The 19,234-nt window shown below is 36.9% G+C and overlaps 2 protein-coding genes across 2 annotated transcripts; one reads left to right on the forward strand and one right to left on the reverse strand.

The window, feature by feature from the left end:
- Positions 1–2,621: 2,621 nt before the first annotated feature.
- Positions 2,622–8,198, reverse strand: LOC134648118 (protein mothers against dpp). The gene is made up of 3 exons (XM_063502592.1): positions 7,768–8,198; positions 4,096–4,257; positions 2,622–3,994 (listed from the first exon to the last, which is right to left on the reverse strand). Exons 1-3 carry the CDS (start codon positions 7,873–7,875, stop codon positions 2,996–2,998), a joined length of 1,269 nt encoding a protein of 422 aa, XP_063358662.1. The 5' UTR covers positions 7,876–8,198; the 3' UTR covers positions 2,622–2,995.
- Positions 8,199–8,862: 664 nt separating this feature from the next.
- On the forward strand, positions 8,863–14,297 carry LOC134648129 (stress-induced-phosphoprotein 1). Its single transcript, XM_063502603.1, has 7 exons — positions 8,863–9,043; positions 9,121–9,558; positions 9,958–10,423; positions 10,998–11,198; positions 11,844–12,040; positions 12,855–12,980; positions 13,381–14,297. The coding sequence occupies exons 1-7, from the start codon at positions 9,035–9,037 to the stop codon at positions 13,558–13,560; spliced, it is 1,617 nt and encodes a 538-aa protein (XP_063358673.1). The 5' UTR covers positions 8,863–9,034; the 3' UTR covers positions 13,561–14,297.
- Positions 14,298–19,234: the final 4,937 nt, after the last annotated feature.

Genomic DNA, 19,234 nt, shown 5'->3' on the forward strand with positions numbered 1-19,234 from the left:
ATATTTAAGTAAGAGTTAGTAAGAATACGGAAATTGATCAATAAAGTCAAAAATAAAGTTAGAGAGGTCATAGATTGACGTTATCTCAGATACAGAAGTCAATTTCTATAAAATTCTAAAAAAAACAATTAGGAAAATGTAATCTTATAAATATAGTCTCAGTAAAAGAGGTAAAATACACTCTCTGTCTCAATTATAGAGGTAAATGTGACTATAAAATCACAACGAATCCCAGTTATAGAGATTCGTTTTATCTCACTAACAGAGGTAATTCAGTGCTAAAGTGTCGGGACCGCACCATGAGTCCCAGCTATAGAGGTTTCTCACTTATCCAGGTCCCACTTAACCAGGTTTCACTGTATATTATTTATTGACTCGCGTATTAAAACATACCTAGTATAAACTCCAAGTTCATTATTTACGTCCTACTTTGTTACAATCTGGATTTGAAAATAATGCAACAGTTATGTAATGCATTCATCACATGTCAGAGTAGATACATTAAATAATTCCGGATTCCAGTAACACAGATGGCCGTATTTGTCCAAATACTCATGTTCAATATTTTTCCTTTTATATTGCAAACGAAACTAACGCCATATTTACGAAAATACAAAAGCCAAGTCTGTTGTGGGCATAAGTTGCAACAAAATTAGATACTACTTACAATCAGAAGCATGTCTTACTAACAGTCCATGTTTTAGATTATTACAACATATAGAACACATATCACTTATTTAACTATTTTACCTGTGACTTTTACATAATTTATACAATATATTGCAAAGATTTGTTACCCTTCTCAAAAAACAAGATATATTGTAAAAGCGAACATTCGCACATCGGTGTCGAAAAAACCTTGCCCAAAAGTATTGAGCAATCGTGTACATTTTACATGCAATGTTTTAAAATGCATATACATGTACATATAGTATATTATGACGATTCTACTACTAAATACACAGTTACAGTTTGACGTGTTTGATTTTATATTCTATAACTGATAAATAATAGTATTATTTCGAATAATGAAAGGAATGCTCAATACTTTTTACTCTATAAATACAAGGCAGATCTGGAAAGCGGTATTTCTTCATTATAAATTCGTTTTGCAAATGGTATAAATATTGCAAAGTCACAAAACATACAAAATACATAAATATAAAGCTGCTATTTTGACTAAACTATGAATTAATTCTTACAAAAATATGCCCTAAAATAACATACGATCCGTACATATATTGATAATATCACCGATTTACCTTGACAAAAAGCATGCAAGGTTTCATACAATAAATTTGGACTTGTTTAAAATAAAAATACCATTATAGAGCATTATGTACATTGATAATATCTATCTTGTCATAAACATTTAAGAGTATAATTATTTCTTAATTTATGTCTTTATACTTATTTTAACAATTACACTTAGATGACTTACGGCTTGGACACTTACTTTGAGCTTATTTAGAAAAACTATTGAAGCTATAACAGTATAATTGCGCCTATAGCCATTGTATCCTTCTACCAACGATAACATCAGCAAGAGCAAAAATGAACTGAGACTTTTTTGAGACATGAACTTTTGTTAGCTTGTTTACATAACACATATGTACAGCTGTGTGCAATGTAAATAGCAGTCAATGAGATAATTACAATGATGGGAAAATCATCACTTTAGATCAATCATATTGGAACTTTTTTTAAATATTCTTCAACACTAATTCAAAATTAACTATAAACACTTAACCTAAATAATATTGGAAGTAAAAATAACAATAATTATGAAAACCGGCTTTTCTACTTCCTAGCGACAATTCTTATAAAACTGGAAAACCCAATGATAAATATAAATTTGTGTAATATTATTTCTATTTAATATCTTGCCCATTATTTTCAATCCAAGCTTTACATCTACACCAATCTCATTCTGAAAAAATTACACGTTTCTATAAGGCGCTCTTCCTCGCAGAGTGCACCAATGGTCGTTCATTAAGACAGTTGATTTTTGACCGACTACTTGGTTTGTTTGCTTGCTTGCTTTAGGATCTAGTGATAGTGCTCGCTCACGACTAAGCATTATTGTCCATAGCCTATTTTCAGAAATTATTTAGGTACTCAAGTTACTCTACTATAAATAAACTGCTATTATATTGCACACTAATGTACATCTGGCCAGAAATATTGAAAACTACGCGTCAAAAGTATCTACCTACCATTCTCAAATGGTTTTACAAAGAGATATATTATATCTTAAACAATGAGTGTGGAAGATACTTTTGACTGAGTGCTCAATACTTCTGGGCACTCAGCTCAATGCTTCTGGGCTATCAATTTTGTTTTGCTGCAACATACTAATATGTACCTTCCTTGCTATCTTTTTGCTTCCTGTTTTATCACTATTGTCTACAAATCGGATTTTATTACTTAAATAGGTACTGCATTATATGTATAGAACTAAAAACGTCACAAGGTTTCGTCAAAACGCTACGTAAATGTCCAGAACTCGCTATATACATAGCTACTTACATTGCAAAACTCAAACTCGAACTGATAATTATTAGGTTTTATTTCAATATCGCCGTGGTAACCATACAAATTCATTTTTACCGGGCTTATAAGGTGAGTCTTATATATGATCTGCATTTGACATTAGCGATAGCTTTCGCACATTTTATCACATACATTTTAGTGAAATTTGTACTTCAATTTCTATGTGTTAAACGCTACTAAACTTTAACCCACAATAATGTTTTCAAGTAAAATACCGAGGTTACGAAAGCCATTAAAATAGTTGGCAATAGGTATAACAACTGATACCTATATGTGTAAAAGATTGCGCGAGTTAAACGTTTATAAAAGTAAAATAATGTACAAATGTACAAAATGTTCGCGTTTAAAATGCAGTAATACGAGGGCAATTCGCGTGCATTAAATGGTCGCACGAGTAATACGAAGGAAATACATACGGTGGGGTCGGAATTCGGGCACACAGCTAGGACACAGAGGAGATGGCGTTGTGGGGCGACCCCATCTGCGTCAGGACTTTGTCCAGCCACTGCAGCGGCCCGTGGAGATGGATCTCGATCCAGCACGGGGTCGACGTCACGTCCTGGCGGTGGTACTCCGCTCCCCATCCCTTCACGAACGACATTCGGATCGTGCACATCTTGGTGAGCTCGTAGACCGCTTCGAAGCCGTGATTGACGCTCTGAGACAGCAGCTGCGCGAATTCGCGATTGTTGAAGATCTTCAGGGAGCAGCCGGGCGGTATCTTACACACGGTGGAGGCGTGGAAGCCGTGGTGGTGGTTGCAGTTGCGGCTCTGCACGAAGATGGCGGCGTCGGACAGGCATTCGGCGTACACTTCCCCGCCCGAGTAAAACAAATGCACGCCTTTTCCTATGTGGCGTCTGGTGTTTTCAATGGTCGAGTTTCTGTTGACGTTGCTCAGTTGTCCTAGGCAGAATCTGTCGCTGTTGTTGGAGGGATCCGTGAAGCCGTCGACGACGACAGCGTGAGAGTTGCAATGAAACACCTCGCCGACTCTGCAGTTCAGTTCGTAGTAGGCTACCGAAGCCCAATATACCGGTTCCTGGTAAGACACGGGCGCCACTTCGCCCGGTGGTTCCATGTCGTCCGAGGGCGGGGAGTACGCCGGTGGAGGCGTGTCCGGGAGTTCAGAACTGGCCGAAGGCGGGAAGCCCGATCCGGAATAAGAAACATTGTGGGGCATTGCGGGTTCCGCAATTCTTTGGAAGGGCATGTGAGGATGCCCAGGTGGAAATTCCGAGTGTCGTGGTACTAACACAGGAGGGAGAACGGGGCTCTCCACCCGTTTATAGTGGTAGGGGTTGATGCAGACTTCCTTCTGTTTGGCGCTGAAGGGGTATTGGCAGATCTCGAGGGGCTTGAGCTCATGGTGGGACTGTAGGTCGGGCCAGCGCCACACGCGGCAGTAAATCACGTGTGGCAGCCCTTTGCGGTGGGAAACCTGAAACATATAAGTTTAAGTGTCACACTTACATATTTTTCCAATGCTACAACATTTTATTTCTCCATCCCTTATAACAGTTAATTTGATCACAGTTATACCTGTAACCGGCCATCGAGCGAGCGTGGTATGGTGACACACTTAGATGGAGTCCCGGGGCATGACAGTGCTCGTTCTAATTCTTCTATAGCTCCTTTCCTCTTCTTCAGCTTCTTCACGAGGCTGTCTACGGCCTTCTCCGCCCATTTTTCTTCCTCGTCGCCCTGAAATAATATTGACATTGACAATTGTTGATTATTGAATCGCAACTGCCTTAACGAGAAAATTATGCTGTCGACCAATGAGAATGCAATTTACCTATAGTATCGTTGAGATGGTATGGTGGAAAACGGGTATTATAAAGAAAAGGCCTATTATCGTCACCAGCAGTGGATGGATATGTCCTAAATTGATTTATATAATAAAAACCCGGCCAAGCGCATATCGGCCCACGCTCAGTGTACCGTAGTTACCCGTCCGTCAAAATAGACTTTGTAAAAACTCCAAAACGGCTTAACCGATCAAGTTCGCTATAGTTGTCCTTGTAAGTCTTTACTAAGCTTTACTTTCACGATTTCTTTCATTTTTTTGGACCAATAGTTCAAAAGTTAGAGAGGGGGAGGACACATTTTTTTTTCTTTAATAGCGATTATTTCCGAAAATATTGTTTATCAAAACATGGTTCTTGAAAATGTACTTCATATTCGTTTTAGAGATTCATATAAAGGCCTATCCAACGACACCTCCAACTATAGGGCTAAAGCGAAAAATAAAATCATCCCCACTTTTCGTGGAGGAGAGCACCCTAATTTTTTTTCTAATTTTTATTTTACGACTTTGTCGGGGTAGCTGATTTATATATCCTTGTCCAATTTAAGCTTTCTAGCACTAACGATCACGGAGCAAAGCCGCAGACGGACGGACGGACATGGCGAAACTATAATTCCTAGTTGACTATGGAACCCTAAAAATGGTTTAGCCGGTCACATTTGTACCTAGTACATTATTTATTCTGTGCTGTAGGAGCGATTATTTTCGAAAATATTACATATGTTTATCAAAGAATTCGTCGACCCCTATTAGTTTTGAAAGACCTATCCAATCCAACACCCCAGACTATGTGCTATAGGGTTGAAGCAAAAAGAAATCATCCCCACTTTTAGTGTAGGGGAGCTAAAAATTTTTTCTATTTTACGATTTTGTCGGCGTAACTGATTTAGATATCCATGCCAAATTACAACTTTCTAGCATTAATTATCACGGAGCAAAGGCCCGGACGGACGGACAGACAGACATACGGACATGGCGAAACTAAAAGAGTTCCTAGTTGACTATGGAACCCTAAAAAGCAAAAAAACTTTATCAAAAATAATTTTAAATGTATGTAAGTTTCATAAGTATAAATGAAACTTCCAAATGTAATATTATTATTATTACAAGAATTTATAGGTAGATTTTCAAAATTCGTTACAAGGAAGTACAATATCAAGTTCTCACGAAAAAAACAACATGGGCGCAGTTGTTACTTAGAAATTGACTATAAAAGTATGTTTTGTACTTCATGATTCATTATTTGCAGAACTACTTAACTGGTGACTCATATCACTTGAATATAAAAATGTGATTGACAAATACGACACTATTAACTTTTCATTGTAGGTACTTGGTGCAGGTGGCAGTTGAAAGGGTGCCAGAGCATTTGATAGTCTTTTCCCAAATTGCTTCATGTTCAAATTGCAAATTGGTTCTTACTCCTAGACCAGGATCTCTAGAACTGTGTTGTATGTGTAATTATTAGACCATAGTTTAACTTCTGATCCGTGTAGCGTTGTTCCTAGGTTTAGGTAGATGAAAAGTGGTGCCATTACCATTACTGTTCCAAACATCGTGGTCTATCCCTAGTCATGTCAAATTAGTATTGGACACCAAGGCTTTTTTGAGTAGTAGTTCATATTATTAATTATATGTAACTGGTAGTTTATAATAGAGTTAAGGTGATTTTCTAGTTAAAGGTGGCTTTATTTGAGATTTAAATGTTTGCTAGTTGTATGACTATAGCCAATACTTTGCCATTCATATTTAAAACTTGTGATTAGGCAGTCCAACCACGGTTATGGATACTGCATACACTTCTCATAATAGGTACAATTCAACCAGCCAAGCCTTTTTAATTTCAATATATTTATTTCAGGCTGCATAGGTTCATAAAATTGTTAGTATTACAAGTACTTACATTTAGGAGTTAGTGCCTACATGCTAAACATACATTAAAATAAAAATAAATAAATAATAACCACAGAACAAAACTAATTAACATGTAATAAAAAATATTAAAATTATATAAAAATCAAAATTAAACAATTAAATTAAGTTAAAATTCAAATTCATGTCAAATTCAATTATTCATTCCTATTTAATTAAAATTAAAATTGAGAGGTCTGTCGCCTGAATGAACATAGTTTAGTAAACCAAGTAAAGTAGTTGGTTTGTGGCATAGTTTACTTTTACTTAGTAAGCCTCGTCTCCATATTGCGCGGCAAACCATCGAACATTGGCTCGCGCGGCAGCCGCGCGAGCCAATGTTCGATAGCTTGCCGCGCGATATGGAGACGGGGCTGTAGTGAAGTTAACTATTATAATTACTTACCAACAGTGAGTAATGTCATCTAATGTCTTTTATTTTAGCTATTATACTAAGAGGCAGAATAAATTGTAACACATGTGAAGGCGTAGTACAGTCCGACAGGAAATTGTAGAAATGAAAAAGTGGCAACATTGTAGTGTCATCCTGTTTTCTTAGATGATTTGAAAGGGATGACACTGCAATGTTGCCACTTTTTCATTTCTACAATTTCTTGTCCGACTGTACCTCAGTTTTTGCCAATGTTACTTTCTTTCTATCTATCTATCTATGTAGCCTTTTATTTCTGATCCTTGGGTACAACGGTTATTAAGTCAATATTATTATTATTATTTTTTACTACAATATGTGTGTGCCTTTTAGCATAGGCCTCCTCCAACCTTCTCCACTCTACTCTGTCCTCTGCAACTCTGGACCAGTAAGGCCCCATGTCAAGATTTATATTTTCAAGCCCGTTTTGTAGGTTGATCAAGCTTTCTTGCTGTCTTAATGTTCTAGTATTCAGTGTTGCAATTTTGACGGATTCACTTTTTTTTAGTTTCTTTTGTTGGAGGGTATTGGTCTAGTACTCCCACGGTGACCAGCTGGCTTGGGAGTTTATTGTGGATTTTCTTTGTCTGGTTAATAGTTACTTTCTTTACCCTTCTCAAAGCATATGCAGAATAAATGTGAGAAAGAGGATTAAACTTATTAACCCAGTAGTCCTCACTGTACATGCTTGAGAAAAACCACTACAATTCCGACCACATATCAAACCTCCCTCACAATAAACACACAGTATATCCTCCCTTATTTCATGTCAACACAACTGAGCAGAACACAAAATTCCATGCAATAGCTAGCTTGCCAAAAAAGGTCATGACTAGTTTGTTGCACATATATAATCATAGATGATTATAAAAGTATTTTTCCTTGTGATTGAGACTAAAACGAATAGTGAGTGTACTTAGAAGATTGAGATTCCATATTTTACATACATTTAATACTAATAAAATTAACCTAAATTTGTAAAACATTAGGAAATTACAGTAACAAAATATTGTATGCACCACCTAAATAGAAAAGAAAATGTATTGCATATGTGGAGTCCAACCTGTTTCCAGCCCAGGAGTTTCTTGACGGCAGGGCTTGTGAAAGAAAACAAGCTATTCAAGCTGGACATCGGCCCGCTGCTCGAGGATTCCCCATCGTCGGTGTCCATGGCGACCGCCCGATACTATGCTTCGGTGACTCACTGCTCCAGGAGTTCAACAAATACACCACGGAAACGTTCAAACGGCCATCGATACACTTGGTATTCCCCACAAGTACTATACTAATTACAAAACACTAAGCGTTGCGACGCTAATCACGAACGATAACACTAACACTGTATTCCTTTATTTAAAACACTTGTACGTTGCACTTTTAATTTGTGCTGCAACTCGTTCTCAGGTTTCTAGCTTGGGTCAGGATAAATTTCGAAAATGAAAATAAAACGCTTGTCAAGTGCGTCAAGTGCCTCCATTGGTTTTTTTTTTAAATTTGTGTCATTGAATAGTGATGTGACTAATGTGATCCTGATCAATGACGTTTACTTAGGCCAAGAACGCACCACGATCCTTTGTCGCGCGATTATTTTGTCGCAGAAATGCAACGTATGTGTTTATATGCCAGTGCGCGCACATGTGACAAGAAAATATGTAATACAGCGCGATTTTAAAATCGCGTCGCACGATTTAAAATCGTGGTGCGCGCTTGGCCTTAGGCACTAACAATGACTTATGAGTAATTAGGAATCAAGTAATTACTTCTGGCCTACATGATTATTACAATTATTTTATGTGCCTAATTTAAATTAATGAAGCTCTCTACCAACATATACTAAACCATAACCATATAGATGGTCAAACCAATTTGTTAGTAAATAGGTACAAAAAAAATTATACTCATCCTTTTCTTTTGGGTGCTAGTATTAGTGTAAGACAAAGATAGTATGACTCTCTATGTCTATATTTGAAATAAGACAGTCCTTTGACACACTATAGTAAATAAAGAGATGAGTGTATGTGCACCTTAATTATTCCGTTCCTATTCAGGCATCTATCGTTATTGGATGTTGCTACAAAAACATTGTTATAAAAGCGTGCCACCGTGTAAAGAAACGAACTATTCGGATCTTACGAGAATTTTCTCGAATTATTTTGAATTGTCATTTCATTCATATTCGGTTTGGTATCTTGCGCTACGCTAAGCTATATTTTGTGTTTAACGAACAAAGAGAAATACTGGTGATATTGATATTGTTTCATTGAAAACTCTTACTATACACAGATTACAGTAGATTTAACTAATAAACCTAATCACAAGCATCAGCAATTATGGAACAGGTGAGTTAGGTTATAATGATTATCAACTAAACTTTCATTATGGATTACTTAGTATTAACTTATGATAATTGTTTTAGGTTAACCAGTTAAAGGAAAAAGGTAACGAGGCGTTGTCTGCCGGGAATTATGATGTCGCGATAAAGTGTTACACGGACGCTATCGCTTTAGACCCGAATAACCACGTTCTGTACAGCAACCGGTCAGCCGCTCACGCTAAGGCAGGAAAATATGATGAGGCTCTTGAGGACGCTGAAAAGACAGTGTCTCTTAACCCCACTTGGGGCAAAGGGTATTCTAGAAAGGGTTCAGCACTTGCTTTCCTAGGTAGATTCGATGAAGCAATCGCAGCTTACGAATTGGGACTGAAACACGAGCCTGGGAATCAGCAGTTGGTGTCAGGGCTGGACGAGGTGCGAGGACAGGCTGGCATGCTTAAGGAGTTCATGCAGAGGCTGGAGAATGATCCAGAATGCAGGGAGTGGATGAAGGATCCAGAATACATGAAATTAGTAATGGTGAGTACTATCTGGTAACTACATTTTATTTATATTTATGAAATAATCTTTCTTACATTATAACTGTAAATTAATTGAATCCGAAATACCTACTTACTAAGTGAACTGTCAATGTGCCTATAATTTATTTTGGAATAATTAACCTGTGCAGATAACCTATGTGCTAGTGATTATTAACTTTGATTTTTGGTACACTTCCATTGGTTCTTGTCTTTTAAACTCTTCTTCTTCGGAAAGTACTGATGATGGGTTACAAAGTCATAGTTTGAGGGATCAATTTGTTACCATAGCAACAATCTATGAGAAAGTGGTTTATGTATATTACTAAATAGATTAATATACAGTACATTTAGATTTATTAATGCAGACCTTATTGAGGCATATCTTCATTTATTTCAGTCCATTGCATCAAACCCCTTTGATACTCGCAACATAACTAAAAACAAAGATAAGCGCTTCCCAAAAACCCTTGGTCATTACCTCGGTATCAACCTCAAAGGTAGTGAATGGCCCATGGATGTAGACCCACCAGCACCGGAGAAGAAGCCATCACCACCACCAGAGAAACAAGAACCACCTAAACCCAAATACGATGATTTACCAGAAAACAGAAGACTGGCATTACAAGAAAAAGATCTTGGCAATGAATGTTATAAAAAAAAGGACTTTGATGCTGCTATTCACCACTATAGGAAAGCTATTGAACATGATTCCTCAGATATAACATTTTACACAAATATGGCTGCAGTTTATTTTGAGAAAAAAGAATATGAGAAGTGCATCAAGGAGTGTGAGAACGCCATAGAGATTGGAAGGGAGAATAGAGCTGATTTTAAGTTAATAGCTAAAGCCTTTACCAGAATTGGTAAGTTTTTTGAATGTACTTAGCTCTGGTGGGCATTTTCCGCAAATGGACAACCATTGTGCCATTTTGCGTAAAAATGCGGTAACCTACTCTAACCACACCAGCTCCTCCAGGAACCTAGCAATGTTTTCAGGTTGGAATCATATTATTAAATTTAGAGGCAGATAACAATAGGGCTATAATAAAGTATGGTAACAACACAAAGTTAAAGTAATTGATTAAAAGTATACGCAGTGCAGCATTCGGGCATTATTCCATTTTAGGCTTGGCATAATTTGATGTCCCTGTGCATGCACAAGATAAGATAATGACTTTTGACAACCCTTAGTAGCCGAAAGGGATAGTGCCATACATTAGAAAGGGACAACATGATTTGTCCCTGAATCACTGTTAAACTTCGGTTTTGTAGGAAATTTCCTTTCTATACGGTAGTACTAGGTATTATTTATTCTGTGGTATAGGTTTATGTTATTTTTGACAATTAATAATGCCCCAATGCACAACTCATTATGATCAAAATGTCCTTTGGCTGCCTAAAGGGATTGTCTGAAATATATTTGTAATATGATTTTAGGTAATGCATATAAGAAAATGGAGCAATGGAAGTTAGCAAAAACCTACTATGAGAAGTCCATGTCTGAGCACCGAACACCAGAGATCAAGACTCTCCTGAGCGAGGTTGAGAAGAGAATTGTGGAGGAGGAGCGGAAAGCCTACGTTGATCCTGTCAAGGCTGAACAGGAGAAGGAATTGGGCAACGATTACTTTAAGAAAGGTTAGCATTGTCAGTATTAAGTGGTTACTTAGATCGCAAGAGTGTAATCTATCATCCATTTAAATTACAAAAAAAGAGCGGAGCGGAGGGTTCCGCACCATCAACAAAAAATAGACCAAAACAAGCAAAAAAACGGTTACCCATCCAAGTACTGACCCCGCCCGACGTTGCATAACTTCGGTCAAAAATCACGTTTGTTGTATGGGAGCCCCACTTAAATCTTTATTTTATTCTGTTTTTAGTATTTGTTGTTATAGCGGCAACAGAAATACATCATCTGTGAAAATTTCAACTGTCTAGCTATCACGGTTCGTGAGATACAGCCTGGTGACAGACGGACGGACGGATGGACAGCGGAGTCTTAATAATAGGGTCCCGTTTTTACCCTTTGGGTACGGAACCCTAATTATTAGAACAACAAATTAGAATTATTAAAATGGGTCACCCAAAGCTTCAGTCATTACAAGGCGTTCATTGGCTGACCAACACAGACCTATAGCGTGAGTGACGCGATTTAATGTTTGAGTTATAGAAGTTATGTTATTAAAACTAGGATATAATATACACTATACAATCACATGACTCAAGGGTTCTGCTCCTGTTTTATTTCATTGTACATCAATTGATTATTTTATATTTGTGCAGGCGATTACAGCAATGCAGTAAAGCACTACACGGAAGCCATAAAACGCAACCCAGATGATCCCAAACTTTACTCCAACCGTGCCGCCTGCTACACCAAGCTGGCGGCGTTCGACCTGGGCCTTCGGGACTGCGACATCTGCTGTAAACTGGACCCTAAGTTCATCAAGGGCTGGATTAGGAAGGGGAAAATCCTACAGGTGAGAAAAATAGTAAAGTCAAAATATTTAAAACTTCTTATAATTATATTTAATTACACAAACGGGTCTAACGCGATATAACTTCATTGTTTTTACCTTTAATTCCGACGTTTTTATTAACTAATTTCGGGTAGTTTAGTGGTGTTTTATTAATATCTCCGTTGACATTTGTTGAGACGTCAGTCTTTCCGTGACCACAGCTGGTGCAACTCAGCTGAAACGTCGGAATTAAAGGTAAAAACAATGAAATTATATCGCGTTAGACCCGTTTGTGTAATTAAATATGTGTACAAAACGCGAGAGTTTAAAGTGTTCTTATAATTATGTTGTAACTATAGCTGGTCAAGCAGATCTTGTCAGTAGAAAACGGCGACAAATTTGAAAAATGTAGGCGCGAAGGGATATCGTCCCGTAGATAATTTGAAATTCGCGCCTTTTTTTACTGGCAAGATTTGCTAGACCAGCTATAAGTATGTATTATTTAAGGTGCAGTAGGTTCAGAAAACGGAGTTTTCAAAAAGTCGGGATTCTTTGGATCAGAACACGGCTGCCATAAATTTAATTAGCAATCTGGAGGCCTAGGGAATTTATCAATTACTTTTTTATTTTATTTATTTAAACATACAAAAAAATTATAAACAACATGATATCCGCGCTCCCGGGCACGCACTTCCATCTCCCTTACGCTCAGTGAGAGTGAGAGAAGAACACGTACTTTTATTTACTATGGTTTCATAATGTTTTCAACACATTACTGTTTTAATGAACACTATCATTCTGTTACTGTTTTAATGAACACTATCTTTCTGTCCAGGGCATGCAACAGCCGTCAAAGGCGCTGACCGCTTACCAGAAGGCGCTGGAGCTGGACCCCAGCAACGCGGAGGCGCTCGAAGGATACCGAGCATGCTCGACACAGCTCAACTCCAACCCTGAAGAGGTTATACTTTACTATTTTTTTATAGACTTATCTATGAGTGACCCAGGAGAATGTAACCATGGCAACAAGTGACAAGGATAATTTGATTCACACAAGTGGCAAATATATGCCTTTTAGCAAATAGTCGATAGTGATAAGAGTTTATTAGAAAGGTTGTGAATTTTTGTATGTGGAAGTGAATATGCATTAAAATTAGTGAGTTGTAAAAATGATATAGGGCTAAATAAAAAATAATTTGCTGCCATAGATAATAATAGATTTTACAAAACAAAACAGGCATTTTTCTAGTAGCATTTTATCAGAACAAGCTACTACAAAATGTTGATCCTTTCAGTGCTAAAGTATTAATTGAAAGCCGCCCAATTTGATAAGTTTCTTAATAAGAACATGTTGTCGGCAGGTGCGTAAACGTGCGATGGCCGACCCCGAGGTGCAGACGATCCTGCGCGACCCCGCGATGCGCTGCATCCTCGAGCAAATGCAGCAGGACCCTCATGCTCTACAGGACCATCTCAAGAACCCAGACATCGCCGCTAAAATACAGAAGCTTCTCGAATCTGGCCTCATCGCTATACATTAACTAGATAACTAGTACTAGGATTTATTAAATGCGAACGTGTTAGGATTCTGCCAATTGGTGTGAATACTGCCTCGACACAATTACCCGTATTAGCGTAAATATTTGTGTTGCATCTCTTTTCTTAATATCGCAAATGAAGTGACGCAGCCATATTTCCGTAAATACAAGAGCTAAGAGTGTCGGGCATAACATTCATGCCAATACCACCTAAGCCAGGTCTTACCCCAGCATCAGCCTTTCGAAATCCGTTTTCTCGAAATTTCCACCTTTGTCGGTCTTGTGAAACCGAGTGACAGGAAGCCGAAATTCGGATGTTGCGATTTAGATCCAGGAAATGTACCCATAATGTGTTATCTTGACCCAACATGGTTTAACAGGACCTATAATGTGTGTTTTCGCCGTTCGTATTCCTACTTAAGAAAACTAAATGTATTTATAATGTTTATCTTCCATATCTACCGGAAGTCCAAGTTAAAAATTGAATTTTGTTTGATGCGTTTATCAGTTGATCTGTGATTTGTATTCACAAAGTTTGCTTCTAAATGTTAGAACCATTCCAAAGTACGCTTTTCCAGTAGATATTGACTAAAACACATTGGCGCTGGTTTTATTCAATTTTGTTTTAGCGTATGGTATGAAGAATATGATTTATGCATATTATGTACTGCCTTAATGAGGGAAATAAATAATTACTTACACCATTTTTGTAATTTATTCAATAAAGATTGTAGGCAATATATTAGGTATCTTTTATTTTCATAATGTAATAGTAGCTGGTTCCTTACTCAACAATCGTATGTCGTGTCAAATGTTTGCCGATGAATATTTTCTCGCTACGCTTGTGATTCTATTATTCTTTTGCTTGCTCGGGTCGCATAAATGATGTTGAGTTACCAAATTACACGCTAGATGGCACTATGGCGCTGTTTCGTGTCAGTTTCGTGTAGTCAAAATGGTAGAGCCGGGCGATGACCGAACGAGATGCTCTTATAGAACTTTTATTCTCCACCGTAAATTTAGTATGGTTTGGTGGGTAACAAATAACCCGACCAAAGTACATAGGTTGTTTTTGATATGTTGCCAGGAATGTTAAAACGTGGACCACGTTACGTGGTTTTAATTTTGTCGCATTGCGTATGTTCTGCCCTGACGGGCGCACGCGTATTGCAAATCTATAGAAAATATACTATTTATCTATGCTTTAACCTATTGAACGCCCGTCGGCGAAGGAATTTGTCGTACGCCAGGCGATCGCGATTGTTCAAGCGAAATTGAACTTTACGGAATCCCGCGTTAGTCCCTATTGCATTGGCGAAGCTGTCGGCTGTAGCCGTCGTTGGCGTTCTGGGCAAGACTTTCCGCTGACGGCCACAGCCGACTGTGGCGGTCAAAAGGTTAAGTAGATTTGGTAGAAAATAAATCAATGAAAAAAGAATCATATGGAAGCGACATACCTACAAAAAAAGTGTGGCCGACGCCATATTGCCGAGAACTGAACATGGCGGTCTGTAGTGCTGGGAAAACAAGTTGATATTTGACAAGGATATCGATAAACTAAGTTGTCGTCATTTTAAACACATAAACCTATTAGATCCACTTAAAGAGAAGAAAAACATAGTGTACAAAAGGCGGACTTTATACGTCTTATGACATTCTCTACCAGTCCACCTTAAGCCCTAAGCCTGCCTTAAGGCAAAGCAGAAAAAAATGTTGATGTTGGCGTGTATTTTAAGATAACATATAATTGAGAGAACGCTATTTGTTGGCTTATGAGTCTTTATGACGGCCGTTTGCATTATCGATACCTACTCTAGTTCATAATTGTACTAATTACGATTAATTAAGACGATAGTGCAGATATCACAAAGTTGCAATTTAATTAATAATATAAATGCATAGATGGTCAGGCAAGTCTTGTCGGTAGAAAAAGGCGCAAAATTCCAATTTTCTATGAGACGATATCCCTTCGTACCTACATTTTTGAAATTTGCCGCCTTTTTTTACTGACAAGACCTGCTTGACCATTTATTAGCGCTATTGTGAACTAGGGTACCGTTATTAGTTAAATATAACATAAGAAGATTATTCTTCCTATGTAGAATAAAACAACATTCATACACAAAAATATTCTTTATTCATTTCTGATTCGGAATAATACATCTTTGTTCAGGTAGTTCCAGAAAGATTCTTTTTCAGTTTGTTTTTTCTATAATATTGGAAAAGTACATCAAGGTAAGTTTGAATTACACTTTTCATCAGCAAGAGTTTGTGTTTTGCCTTATATTTTCTGTTCCAATAGTTTCTAACCATTTTTTTCTCGTACATTCAGTTCAGATTTCGGTAACCTGAAAAAACAAAAATATTATATAATATATGATTACTTACTTTCCCTCAGTACAACCGCTTTCAGGATACAGGTTTTAATTATATACATATATACTTGGTCAACCAGATCTTTTCAGTAGAAAAAGGCGGCAAATTTGAAAAAAGTAGGCGCGAAGGGATACCGTCCGTCGTAAAATGAGATTGGTCCAATTTTTGCTAATTAATTGAAAATATAAATTTACATACAAAATCTTTCAAATACATGTTAAGATTCTTCCCCAAACTTTTCTTAAATTCGATATAAAAGCACATCACTAACTGTCAAATGTACTAATTTCTATAGTACGAAAATATCGAAAATAAATCCTTAATTTATTCCAATATATCGCAAATAATATTTATTGGCTAGTTATTAACTAAATACACACCATAACAAGGCAGTCATCTATGAAATAACAAATATTTCAGTTAAAATGTAAACATACCGGTGCAACGACAAACTTTTCCGGTTTTCCTTTTTTCTTGAGCCACATCCAACAAAACTGCACTTAGGGATTATGTCCTTTCTTGTCCTTCGCCACTACACCACATTATTAAACAGAAATATTCGCAAAACTTCCGAATATCCAATATTTTATTTTAATAACAGAACACTTTGACGCTTCATGTACCTTGGAAAACGTGAACTGAATATGGCGGACCGGCCACAGTAGGTATGTCACGTGACCATCAAATGAAAAATGTTGCCATACCAGAACGCACTGAAGTATTGTTATCCTTTTCCACATAAGGGAAAATTTATTGGTTAGAAAGTGACAACATAATTTTTACTTATTCTGCATCGAAATGCTTGGTATTTGTATAACTGATTGCATGTATAGAACAATATGCCGAGTCCACTCTTTTATACGTCATTGAAATAAATAAATAACATGGCAACACAACGACTGTCACATTTGACAGCTCGGTGACGGTTGACGTAGGTTTGACGTTTGACAATCACTCTATCACTGTCATTCAATTCATTCATGTTTTCTTTTCAAGTTTTCTAAAATGACAGCGTTTTACACAAAAATAAAACGCTAATTAAATAACTTACCATATTCGGAACCTAAAGTAATATATTGAGAGTGGCAACACTGTAGTTAGTCGTATTGTCCTTTTCTAGCATATACGTCCATCTCTCTCCCACACCCCCACCACTTCAGGCAGTTGCGTTTGACAATTTTGACAGTTAGAAACAAACGCAAATTACCTCATTGTCTCAAAATTATACATATTTACACCAGGCAGGATTAAAACTTTAGGTTCCGAATATGGTAAGTTATTTAATTAGCGTTTTATTTTTGTGTAAAACGCTGTCATTAAACAACTGTACCGATATTCGGAACCTAAAGTAATATATTGAGACGTGTTTGTTATCGCCTGGTGGTGGGAAGACGCCAAGCCAATGTGATTATACATGTACTTACATATTATGTATATGTAATATTATTATATTAGGAGTGTTTAATTAATTAATTAATTATGTAGTACACCCTTTATTTTAATACATGTGAGGAGAGAGGTATTTAGTAAAGCATACAATTTTATATACCATTATATTATGATACTAACTTTCCATTTTATATACGTATTTAATGTAGGTACTTATAAATTTTCAACGAAAATAAGTGAGTCACCACAAGGGTGCTATAGTACTTAATTATATGTATGTGAAACTATGTAAAAGAAGATAAGTCAGTCTACTCTTCAGGGAGCATACAACATCTGTGATATGGAGTGATGTAATTAAAATATGAAAAGATAAAAATCATAAAGTACTCGAGTAGTTTTTATTTATAACTCCCAATTATTGACAAATTTGATAATAATTATCTAGTAAGGTAAGCAGTTGCAGGATATAACAAGGACAAGACCTTTCTTATTTCCAGAATCCCTCAGGATTAAGTAGACGAATATTTTAAATATTCGTTATATCACTATCACTACCCACAAAGTTAATATTGGGTAGGTAGTTAATAAAATGTCATAGGGAATACTTTTAATGATTTTACTGAATTCTTTTAATGACTGTGAGCCAGTGTGAGCTATTTATTTGGTTATAGCTATAAAATGCATTTAATCGTTTGTACGCTTTACTAACGCGAACGCGAGCTAATGGACCTAAACAAACCTTACTTAAAATTGTGAAGGTTACTTTGAGAGCTTAAGCCATATCATAATACTCATGTGGGCACTAGTTACGACGCTTTTTGGTGCTCTTGGCGTTCAAATGGTAAATGTAGAATTGCCACAGAGCTTTATCAATGATATTTGTATAGGTGCAGCTCATTCTGCTTATATTCATGTTTAGCTATCATCAAGTGACCTTAATTGTACTCATTATTGTCTATATATGCAGTATGAGTAGTTTACCTTATCTGGTGCCTACTAGTAGACATAAACTTGATTGTTTCTGAACGCTAAAGTGGCTTAATTTATGTAAACCATTCATAGACATAGCTTAATTCTGAATATGCAGTCTTCTCTTTCCAGATTAAGAATAAGGTACTTAATTCGAAACCTTAGCTCATCGCATATGTGTTTTTAACCAAAATGATAATTTGTGTTTATTTTGTGATTTTACATTATTTGCAATAACTGTGCGGAACCATGGGGTCCCCGACCTTTTGCCGGGCACCCGTGGGCCCAAAGCCAACAGCGCAGATGCCGTTTAAGAGGAACCTATTTTATCCAATGCTAGGGTCAACACTTTGTCGAATCTATTTGATATTTATGTATATTTATCCTCCTTATGACCTAAGGGTAGGTAATTGTAACTTTTTGATATCAAATATACGCAGAATAGTCAATTATTTTGTATTCTGAAATGCATATAATATTACTGGATTTGGGCCAGTGTGCTTTTGTATACTATATCTCTGGCCTACTATATAGGCTAGTCTATTAACATCCCGCCTCCTGGAAGGCAGTATACAGACTTCTTAGATATATTCACGGTAGTGCTAAGAGTGTGGACCTGGTTTTCCGACACTTGACTGCATGAGATTATTTTTCAGGTCTCGAGCAAGAAGGGTGCCTAGATAGGTTGAGGTCCTCAACTTGTGGATTTGGTAGGAGCAAGACACAGACGGGGTGTAAATTAGTTAATCCACCATGTTTCAAGAGATTCATGTGCATTCATGCCTTCAGGTTACACTGTAGAGACAGACTAACACTTTGGCAGAGTTTTGCTAACATATAATAAATGATTGCATTTGTTTGGGTGTACAATTACATGTTGCACACCAAAAACATAACATTTTTGAAAGGTTTGCGTTTCAAAATAGCTTCGCCTTTTCGCAAG

The sequence above is a fragment of the Cydia amplana genome, chromosome 1 (genome assembly GCF_948474715.1).
Source record: "Cydia amplana chromosome 1, ilCydAmpl1.1, whole genome shotgun sequence".
Lineage (NCBI taxonomy): Eukaryota > Metazoa > Arthropoda > Insecta > Lepidoptera > Tortricidae > Cydia > Cydia amplana.

Coding starts and splice junctions, on each gene's coding strand:
- LOC134648118 (XM_063502592.1), bottom strand. CDS start 7,875: ATGGACACCGACGATGGGGAATCCTCGAGCAGCGGGCCGATGTCCAGC. Junction 4,258..7,767: donor AACTCCTGGGCTGGAAACAG/GTTGGACTCCAC, acceptor ATATTATTTCAG/GGCGACGAGGAAGAAAAATG. Junction 3,995..4,095: donor CGCTCGATGGCCGGTTACAG/GTATAACTGTGA, acceptor TATATGTTTCAG/GTTTCCCACCGCAAAGGGCT.
- LOC134648129 (XM_063502603.1), top strand. Junction 12,041..12,854: donor GGAAGGGGAAAATCCTACAG/GTGAGAAAAATA, acceptor CTTTCTGTCCAG/GGCATGCAACAGCCGTCAAA. Junction 12,981..13,380: donor TCAACTCCAACCCTGAAGAG/GTTATACTTTAC, acceptor TGTTGTCGGCAG/GTGCGTAAACGTGCGATGGC.